General features: G+C 43.1%; 1 protein-coding gene across 1 annotated transcript; it reads right to left on the bottom strand.

The window, feature by feature from the left end:
• Positions 1 to 6,040: 6,040 nt before the first annotated feature.
• Positions 6,041 to 10,540, bottom strand: FABP7 (fatty acid binding protein 7). Its single transcript, XM_065400921.1, has 4 exons — positions 10,317 to 10,540; positions 9,360 to 9,532; positions 8,622 to 8,723; positions 6,041 to 6,389 (listed from the first exon to the last, which is right to left on the bottom strand). Exons 1-4 carry the CDS (start codon positions 10,387 to 10,389, stop codon positions 6,339 to 6,341), a joined length of 399 nt encoding a protein of 132 aa, XP_065256993.1. The 5' UTR covers positions 10,390 to 10,540; the 3' UTR covers positions 6,041 to 6,338.
• Positions 10,541 to 10,638: the final 98 nt, after the last annotated feature.

Here is a 10,638-nt window from a genome sequence, read left to right as displayed (position 1 = left end):
CACGTTTACAATGCAGCATGGATGCTCAAGCATGAACTTGGAAACCCCAATCCACAAGCACAGGTCTCACAGACCTGGGCTTGGTGTGACATGTAGACATACTCTTAGAGCCGGGATCGGCAACCTTTGGCACGCAGCCCGCCAGAGTAAGCGCCCTGGCGGGCCGGGCCGGTTTGTTTACCTGCCGCATCTGCAGGTTCGGCCGATCATGGCTCCCAGTGGCCGCTGTTCGCCGCTCCAGGCCCATGGGGGCCGTGGGAAGTGGCACAGGCCGAGGGATGTGCTGGCCGCTGTTTCCCACTGCCCCCATTGATGGGAGCCGCGATCGGCCAAACCGGCGGACGTGGCAGGTAAACAAACCGGCCTGGCCCGCCAGCGTGCTTACTCTGGTGGGCCGCATGCCAAAAGTTGCCGATCCCTGCCTTAGAGGAAGGAATTGTTGTCCAAAGAGCAATGGGGCCCCTTTCACTCAAAGCCAAGACTGCCAATAAGAAAAGTCACCTGTTGTAACTAGGGTGTTTTATCTCCCCTAGGACAATTGGCAGGAGAGCCAAAGTCCATGTGTTAGAGACAATCACACCTTTACAGATAGAAGAGCCCAATGAGATCATCCAGCCCTCTGCACGGAGGTCACTGCAGGAGTGCAGTGCTCTCCATTAGCTAGTGTACATTAAAGCATACCATGAGATGGGCCTTCCAGCACTTGCCTAGGACAGTTATTAACAGAGCTCATTGTCACAGGCTTCTATTATTAGGGCATATTCTGCACTGGGATGCATCCAGAAACCTCTGACATGTAGGGAAACCTGCTGGAGGTACAGTGCAGAACGGACTAAATATATCTGAGGTACAGTATAAGATTACAGGTGCCTCCGTTTCTCCATCTGTGAAATAGGTCTAATGATACGTTCCTTTGTAAAGTGGCTTGAGATCTGCGGATGAAAAGTGCTATGCAACAGCAAGTAATATTAGCAGTGTAATAGAATTTGGGCCTTACAGTCTAGGTTCCAGCTACAAAGGGCCCAATTCTGCAAACAGGTACATGTGTAACTTTGCTCCATTTGCTCCATGGAACTGCTCCCATGAGCAAAATTGCACGTGTGCGTAGAGGGCCTCAAATCCTGCACAGGTGGACCCTTACACCTCATAGAATGATACAAATGCAGGGGTAAAAGGGAGCCTGAGTAATCATCAAGTCCAGCCTCCTGTGCTGAGGCAGGACCAAATAAACCTAGACCATCCATGACAGGTGTTTGTCCAACCTGTTCTTAAATAACCTCCAGTGATGGCTGTACGGGGAGATTTTGGCAAACCAGTAAAGTGCCTGAAACCACTATTGCGTATTGCTAAAAGTAGTCAAGTCAGCAGGCCGTAAACTGATCATGCAGCAGCCTTAGCATAACCCAGGCAGGAGGGGAGGGGGTTTTGGGTGCCACAGACAGGGCAGCTTGACCCTGCGTCCTTCCTGCTAAGAATGTTGAAATTGCTGATATATGTATTTTAGAAAAACAGCAAGCTTGTCTATAATGTACCCTGAGGAATGTGTCTGTCAGGGTCCCAAGGCATGGACACTCTGAAAAAAAAACATATCTGGTTAATTGACGATCATAAGGAAACCTCTTGCTTGACCTTTAAAAACTGCTTGCTTAGCAAGTTTTCTTTAAGGGATATGTCATTGTATTACTAATGTATAAATAAGGGGGAAAAGTTTAAGGTAGTGGGACTTCTCAGAAGGGGCTCTTCAGGGACTCTCCCTCTGGATGCATCTTGTGTTCCCCACCGGCAGACAGGGCGCTGCTTTGCCACTTGAGAGCCACACTCAGCTTCGGTAATTATTGAGGGTTGGGGGTGTTTTACTAACCTGTTGCAGACGTGTGTAAGTGCTTGAGACTAATTAAAGTTTAGCTTTAAGTGAAAGCACTCTTGTGTTGTCCTGTTTGTGCCAGCCATCTACCGGTCAGACGGCCATGTCTCCCCTGATTTATTTCCTGACACCACCTCGCTTTGGGTTGAAAGAACCCCGGGTTACAATGGTGATTTCACAACCTTCCTTGGAGGTCTATTCCAGAGTTTAACTACGCTGATAATTAGAAAGCTTTTCCTAACATCTAACCTAAATCTCTCACTGTAGATTAAGCCCTTTACTTCTTTTCCTACCTTCAGTGGACATGGAGAACAAATGATCACAGTCCTCTTTATAAAGCCCTCAACATATTTGAAGACTTATCAGGTTCCCTCCCAGCTTCCTCAAGACTAAACATGCCCAGTTTTTTGCACTTTTCCTCAAAGGTCAGGTTTTCTAAACCTTTTCTCAATTTTGTTGCTCTCCTCTGCACTCTCCAATATGCCCACATCCTTTCTAAAGTGTGGCACTCTGAACTGGACACATTTCTCCAGCTGAGGCCTCACCAGTGCTGAGTAGAGCAGGGTAGTTACCTCCTGTGTCTTACTTACAACACTCCTGTTGATAGCGACAAAGAGTCCTGTGGCACCTTATAGACTAACAGATGTATTAGAGCATAAGCTTTCGTGGGTGAATACCCACTTCGTCAGATGCATGCATATTCACCCACGAAAGCTTATGCTCCAATACATCTGTTAGTCTATAAGGTGCCACAGGACTCTTTGTCGCTTTTTACAGATCCAGACTAACACGGCTACCCCTCTGATACTTGACTCCTGTTAATACAACTCATAATGATGTATGAGCTTGCATGTATGAACTTGCAGGATCAGGGCCTAAATGTCTGCAGAATTGGGACCCAGTTTTGCATTGCTCCATTTTCCAAAGCAGAGTTATGGCCAAAGGACTAATCTTTTGGTAATGTAGTATAGCAGTTCTAATTCTAAATCTTAATATGCCTTGGAAAGGATAGTCTGAAGCATCTTACATTCCAGAATGAATAAAACTCCAGTAATTATAGAAATACTAAAATTAAGCTAAAACCTAATAAGATGTGAGAGTTGAGATGTGTATTCGTGACAGAAGATAAGGAGTGAGTGAATACAAATGCCTATCTGTTCATACTACAGGAGGGCTGTGATGCCATTTATAGACAGAGAAGTGAAAATTGTTTTCCACAAGGGAGAACGTGAAGTTCCAAGGTTAGCTAACCCAGTGATATTGTAATAGCAGAAGATCAGAGAATTATGCTTTCCACCTCTAGGCCTTCTCTGTCTCTGTTCTCTAAATATTCAGTTACTCTCCATCCAGTGGATGTATTTTTCTTTCTGTGTATTTTTTAGTGGTTTGCATTTCTATGGTTTGCCTAACTATATTATGAAATATTTACATCCATCTACAGTTGCAAGTCCCTCATGTCTGACTTTTCTCCTTTCCCTTCCCCACTCAGGATAACCCCACAGGCATTTCACAAATGCCACTTCTCCTAGCCCTAATTTCCTTTGACATTCATAGTATTTGTTTTTTGAGATGGCAAAAGCCTCCATCAGTAAAGTTGTATTGGGTAGCTGTTACATGTAAAACATATGCATACAGGGCATGAAGTGAAGGGGCGAGGGGGAGTTACCTTTGTTTAAATGTGTTTGTAATGCATATAAGGAGAGTAAACAACAGAAGGGATGGAGAGTTCCCTTGTTAAATATTTACCATTCAGGCCTTATGTGTACTCCAGAGCCTTTTCTATCCATCACCTCATTCCTTTCTGCACCAGTAATAAAGACTTTATTCTTTTACTTCGTGACACTATAAATCAGTTGTCATGGATATTAATGCCACTAGTAGAGAATCATGACTTCTTTCCATGGAGATGAAGCAAAAGCATCTGCTCCCAATTCTCTGGGAAAGGGATGGGTGGGAAAGGGGATCATGTGATTTGCATACATAAGAAGACAGCTGTGATGTGAGCCATACTGATGGATGACAGACATAATCTGTATTATTACACTGAAACGAGGTTTAAATCAACCAATGCAAGCTCTGTAGTGCAGAGAAGAGGCTCTTTATAGCTGCACACATGGACAACAGAGGCTGAAGCAAACCAGAATCCAGTTCCACAAGCCACGAAAACGAGTACTACTTTTTCACTCCCGTTGGCCTAAAAGATCACTTTTTTAGAACATGGTGCTAGTGCATTATGCTTATGAAAAGAATGCTGAGACTAATGTTCCTAAGGGACATTAACAACTCTAACTGAAGTCCATCGCAGATGCAGGAGCTCTGCACCTCTGTAGGTCAGGCCCCCAGTTTTTAAAGTGATTTATAGCTATCAAACCAAATATATTCATGATGGTTGAGAATTAAGGGGGCTTTCTCCTCTGCACCTAGATTTACAGTGTTAAGTCCCTTCAGAGAGCACTTCCCTGTAAAAGGATATTAGAAAACAAGATCTTGCATTCGTGTCTTTTTTAGGGCCAATTTGTGCCTAGACCCTTATCAAATGAGGTGCTCTTGTGCTCCCTGCACAGAAGGACCAGCCATAGTTGCAGTCGCTGAGACCAAGCACTAGTCCTCCATCAGTGTCCTTATGAAAGAGAGCCACTATGGTGGGGAGGAACCAGAACTACTTCCAGCACACCAGCTAGCAGATCTAAAGAATACCATGGTCCAGCATCAGGCCTGGGAGCTCAGGTGCAATTCCCCTCCTGAAACGCCTTTCTGGACATATGCCTTTGCAGCATCCCCAATGTGGCCCACTGGTTAAATATCACAACTGTGTCACTGTTAAAAAAAGGTCTTAATCAACCCAAAGCAGATATGGCCCATGGATGCAACGTCCTAACAGAAGGGGGATTCTCTTTATATCTTTTCCTCCTAGTTACATATATGATGCCATGTAACTCTTTTTGGTTATATTTAGCTCAGAAAACTGGGGTATAGAGCCAGTTCACACCAATTCTGCTTTTAAGATGTTTTATTAATACAATTTTGATTTCTGTAAAATGCAGTACGGCTCTTAGAAGAGATTACTGCCCCTCCATACAAATTAAGGTCCATAATGCACCATTGTGTGATAAAACATACAAGAAGGGACTCCAGGAGGAGGTTCACATCATGGTGTTTCCACTCTATGCTCCCCTCAAGGAGCAAGGCTTCCTAACCCTGTGGCATCTGAGGATCCCTAGGAAAGGCAATAACGTGCCATCGCTGGTAATTAGTATCAATGGTCAATGCGGGTCTGGCTGGAGAATCTTGCCCGCATGCTCGGGGTTCAGCTGATCACCATATTTGGGGTCGGGAAGGAATTTTCCTCCAGGGTAGATTGGCAGAGGCCCTGGAGGTTTTTCGCCTTCCTCCGCAGCATGGGGCAGGGATCGCTGGCTGGAGGATTCTCTGCGACTTGAAGTCTTTAAATCATGATTTGGGGACTTCAACAGCTGAGTCAAGGGAGAGAATTATTCCAGGAGTGGGTGGGTCAGCTTTTGTGGCCTGCATCATGCAGGAGGTCAGACTAGATGATCATAATGGTCCCTTCTGACCTTAAAGTCTATGAGTCTATGAGTCTATAACCCTGAGGTTGATCAGGGCCTGCTACATTCCTACTGCCCTCCCACCCCAATCTATGGAACATTTCTGCCTTTTGGTTCTGATTTATTTCCCTCTGCACTGAAGATCATAGAACTCTCAGCCACTTCCTCCATTAGCCACATTAACACACACACACAAAATAGTAAAGGATTGATTCAAAACCCACTGAAGTCAGTGGAAGTGTTCTCATTGATGTCAGTGAGTTTTGGATCAGGCTGTAAGTAAAGATTATTATTATCAGAGAGGAAGGGGACTGTCAGTGGTTTGAGCCAGGGAGATAGTATCCATGTTTCCTCTCACCTCTCTGCCCCCACTGCAGCACTACAAAGATGCTGCTCCTGAGTTTCTCAAGCAAAGAGAAGCCACTAAATTGGAGTGAAGTCACACCTGGTTTCCTGTTTGACCAAAGTCACCCCATATAGCCCAGCCTACTTTAGCATCTTGCCACCACTCCTCCTTGCAGTATTAACCCCATTTAGGAAATGTTTTTCATATCACCTCCTCCAAAGCACTGAAACACTAGTCCATTAAATGCAAAACCAGCATGGGTTTAAAAACATTTTAATTTTAAGTTTGAATTGCATTCCATAACATGTCAAATATGTTCCATTTATTGTAAAAAACGAAGACAAGTGTTTCAGAGATTTAATGCAAAGTTCCACCTGTTGCATTTTACTGAACAAGAGTTTGCCAATTGATGGTATAAAGTAAAAATAAAAAACCAACAACCCGCAAGCTCTTCATTAACCTTTCATGCCAGTAATGTTCATGTCACTTAGCTACGTTCAGTTTTGGATGGCAGTTAAATGCATCCAGCAGGAGTAACACCTGGACAGGGGACAGGTAGGTTCTATGCTTTCTCATAGTGGCGAACAGCAACCACATCACCAAAGGTGAGAGTCTGCAAGTTGGAGAAGAAATAGAGAAGTTAAAACACCATACCACGTTTCATAACCATTTTCTACATATTGCTCAATCTAAAGAGGTTGTTCTAGTGCAAGGGTTCTCAAACTGGGGGTCGGGACCCCTCAGGGGGTTGCAAGGTTATTACATGAGGGGGGTCACAAGCTGTCAACATCCACCCCAAACCCTGATTTGCCTCCAGCATTTATAATGGTGTTAAATATATAAAAAAGTGTTTTTAAATTATAAGGGGGGGTCACACTCAGAGGCTTGCTATGTGAAAGGGGTCACCAGTAAAAAAGTTTGAGAGCCACTGTTCTAGTGGATGTAAATCATATAAAAGTAAACAAAACATGATCGTGCACCCTTAATATTGAGTGAAAACATTCAGAGTTGTGGTTCCCACAGCAACCATACCTTTCTTATTGCTGTTTTCAATACAGAGTAACTCATGATACACTAGATCAGAAAGGGGACCAAAATAAAGGATGTCTGGGAACCAAAACAGAATTTCCTAACTTTTGTGCATTTAAACTCTCAGCCATAACATTGAACCTATATTAAAACAATTTCATTAAAACAAAAACAAACAGACAAAAACCACACTGATCCCATATCAGAATGTGCAATGCACTATGTGTATATTCCAATGTTCATATGCAATACTTATTATATGTAGGGGGTATATGTAAAGGGAATCAAGTGTTCAAATAAATGTACCATGTCCACTGATTGTATATGTAATCACTGAATATGGCGGGTAATTCTAATGTATGGAACTCCCAATATATTGCCTCTTGGAGGTGCCAATCGTGAAGAGTGAAATTTTCCCAAGTTACTGGGTGGGGGCTCGAGCCGGTTTTGGTTATATTGTTGAAAAGGAACGCCCTAGATATTAAACCCTTCTTGCTGCCCACTCCCACTGGCAGAAGGGATAGCTGTTTGCATATCTGCAATTTTGCATCCCAAATTCCTGTTCAGATTTCTTGTAAGATAGTTTGCTGCACACGGGCAAATACCATCGTTACTTGCTTTATAACAAGCAAACTTAAGAACACATATTTCTCATTGACCAACTACATATTGTGTCTGCACTTTTAAGTTTAAACTATTTGGAATTCTCCACACACAAAGAGAGAGAGAGTGTAGCTGAACAAAAACAAGAGTTAAAGACTGATTCTCCAATGGCCAGGTAACAGAAAGTAAAGTAGCTGAACACACTTCTTTTTCATGCCAAGAACAAACATGAGAAATTTCAGCCCAGAGGCTACATTTCCAAACCCCCTTCCTCCCAGTGTTATAAAGGTTTAGAACGTGTGCACTTTTCAGCCATAGCTTTAGTATCACTGCCACCAGGGCCATCTGTAGACTTCCCGCCGCCCGGTGAGTGCAGGGCACACCCGACCCCTGCTGCAGTCCCCCGGGACATAGCTCAGGGGAAGGGGTGGAGTGGGAGCAAGGCTGGGGACAGAGCAGGGGCGGGGGCTATGGGGAAGGGGTGGAGTGGGCATGGGGTGGGAGTGGCAGCAGCTTTCCTGGCCAGATCAGACTGGCCATTGGAGCAGCACGCAGTTGCGTAGTTTGTGTATGGGTAAGGACGGCCCTGACTGCCACAACATTATAATCCTGTTCCCAAAGCATCACTGGAGGTAGGTGGGTTAAAAGCATAAAATATTACTCTTTACGTGAACCTCTTCCCCTGGTCATCATTTTGGAAAATAATCTAAGCAGGAATACTCCATTCATTATTAAATGCAAAAATCCTCAAGATATATTACCCCAGAGAAATACTTATTCTAAGTAACTAGTTGCACATGGAAGTATAAGACAATTTTATTTTAGTGATCTAAAGTACCACCTGTTTAAAATGGATTGATGCACATTTAATCAAATAGTTCATATTTTTGCAGTTCCAGAAGTGTATTTTGTTTCATTTGGGATTAGTACAATGCTGTATTTAACTCCCCTCCCCTCAAAAGTCTAAAATGTCATTGACTTTCTGAAGACCGTTAACTAGAGCTGTTTGAAAAATGCTGAAAGTTTTCCATTGTCTATAAACAGATTCAGAGCAGCAATATATATATATTTTAAAGTATATATAACTTTTAAAAATTCTCAACCAGCTTTACGGATAACTAGCTCTAGATTTTCAATAACAATAGCATGCTCTCGATAGATCTAAACAAATAGTTAATCTGATACGTATGAGCTCAGTGATCATTTTACTTACCATTACCATTTTGCCATCCTTAATTTCTCTAACAAAGTTTGTCTCTTTGCCGTCCCATTTCTGTACATGAACTAGTTTGTCTCCATCCAGGGTCACAACTGACTGGGATATCAAAATATACAAAGAGAAGGATTAATTTAAAACAGTAGCAGATACTATTCAGATTTCTAGGGAATGTATTCAATAGCCTCTACTAGATTCTCTTCAACAAACTTACTCAAACCTGGCATAATAGACGAGTTCTGGGCATTTTAAATCCAAACCCATGAACCCTCCTTGTTTAAAATGAAAAGTCCATTTGATTCTTGTTTGTACAAAAAGGATTAAATAAATCCTGCTTTGTGTGTCCCAGTGACATTTAAATGATAATTTCACATTTGCTCTGGTTTAGCAACTTTTTAAACCCCCCAAAGTTCAGGAAGGATGTACTTCCTCATTTCAGTTGAGAATGATGTCTCCTAAACTGATTTTTGGATTAAAGCGACTGGTACAAAAATATGGATGGGGCATCTAGCAGAATTCCTTCATACTGGAAGGCCAAAACATATGTCATAACATCCAGACATAACTTTGTGTCTCTAGATGAGTAAGATGCGGTCTTGTCTTTCCTTACTCTCCTTTTCTGTGCTACAAAACTAAACTAACTGTGGCAAAGAAGTTGAATCATTCTCCCTAGTCCCTCCCCCACCAAAAGATAAGACTTTTCAAATGCTACAGCCTGAGAGGGTGTTCACTTACTTTGCAGTTTCTGTCATCTGGGGTAGTTTCCTCAAACTCTTCTCCAAGCTTGAAGCTGATTTCAGTGTTCTTGAAAGTGCTCTGGGTCCTGATCACTACTTTGTCCCCTTCATTGCTGATTATCACTGTGGGCTTAGTGACGTTCCCCACCTGCCGAGTAGCAAAGCCCACTCCTAACCCGCCAAATGAAAACAAAAATCCATCAGACCCTGATTTCTTTTACACCCTGTTTGCCAAACAATGAGGTGAAACCTCCTATCCTGTTCTGCTCCTTTCACTATCACACTACACTTTACACTTCTCTGCCCAGTCATCCATACTTCATCTATCCACTGTCCTACACTTTAGCTCACTGTATATATTTCTGAGTCCTCGGTACCCACTTAAGAAACACAATATATTGCAACAATGACCCCTTAGGTCAACAGTGTAGTACATCAGCTTCTTGTCACTGAATTAGTGACAGTTACTTTTTGCTTATTTAGATGGCAATCTTTATCATTCCAGTATAATGAGAGGGACCTGTTTGTTTATTTGCAAGCAACTTTTGTTGATTCAGTTGATCTCATTGTCTTTTCCTAAAATAAAGTTTTAAAACAGGCTCAATGCATTACCACTCTGTTCCCCCGCCTTCCCCGCCCCCCCCTTACAAACCCACCATGCAAATTATATCTATATCACGTTAACTTTGATAAAGAATGAAACAATGATGGAAATAACTGAGCAGGCAAAGCCACGGCACTTTCACATTCACATTCTCTGCAGCAACATTCAGCTCAGCTAGACAACGATTCTTTTTTTGGTTCTACTCAGAAATCACTCAGATGCTTTAATCCAATGCAAAATCCCAAATCCCACGATCACTCTCCAACCTATCTGTGCTGGAAAACATCATCAAAACTTCAGGAACAATTTCAGCAGCCCAATGGGTGATTAGCAATAGCTCCTTTTACCTACCCAGCGCCTTCATGTATTCATCAAAATTCTGGCTGTCAATCAGCTTCCAGGTAGCACAGAATGCCTCAACCATTGTGGCCGCAGGAAGGGTTAGACAGTTGGAATGAAGCTGGCAGGTGGGAGGCTGTGTCCAGTCCTGTTGGGATTTTAAACCTAAGAGAATCTCCTGCACCTCAACTACAGCTCAGCCCCCTTCTTATTGGGACTCGGAGAAGAGGCGGACAAAGAAGAAAGGACCTACATTGCAACCCTCGCCTCCTCCCCCCGCCCTCTCCCTCTTCCTTTGAAGTAAAGGCGAGGAGGGGCTGAAGGGATTCAGTCC

This window comes from Emys orbicularis, chromosome 3 (genome assembly GCF_028017835.1).
Source record: "Emys orbicularis isolate rEmyOrb1 chromosome 3, rEmyOrb1.hap1, whole genome shotgun sequence".
Classification (NCBI taxonomy): domain Eukaryota; kingdom Metazoa; phylum Chordata; order Testudines; family Emydidae; genus Emys; species Emys orbicularis.
The sequence above is the reverse complement of the archived record's forward strand: the minus strand, read 5'-3'. Positions and strand labels throughout refer to the sequence as shown.

What these genes read in the sequence shown, in the direction of transcription:
- FABP7 (XM_065400921.1), bottom strand. Translation starts at nt 10,389, where the DNA reads ATGGTTGAGGCATTCTGTGCTACCTGGAAGCTGATTGACAGCCAGAAT. An exon ending in CAGATGACAGAAACTGCAAA is followed by an intron (nt 8,724 to 9,359) that starts GTAAGTGAACAC and finishes TTGATATCCCAG; the next exon opens with TCAGTTGTGACCCTGGATGG. An exon ending in AGGATGGCAAAATGGTAATG is followed by an intron (nt 6,390 to 8,621) that starts GTAAGTAAAATG and finishes TCCAACTTGCAG; the next exon opens with ACTCTCACCTTTGGTGATGT.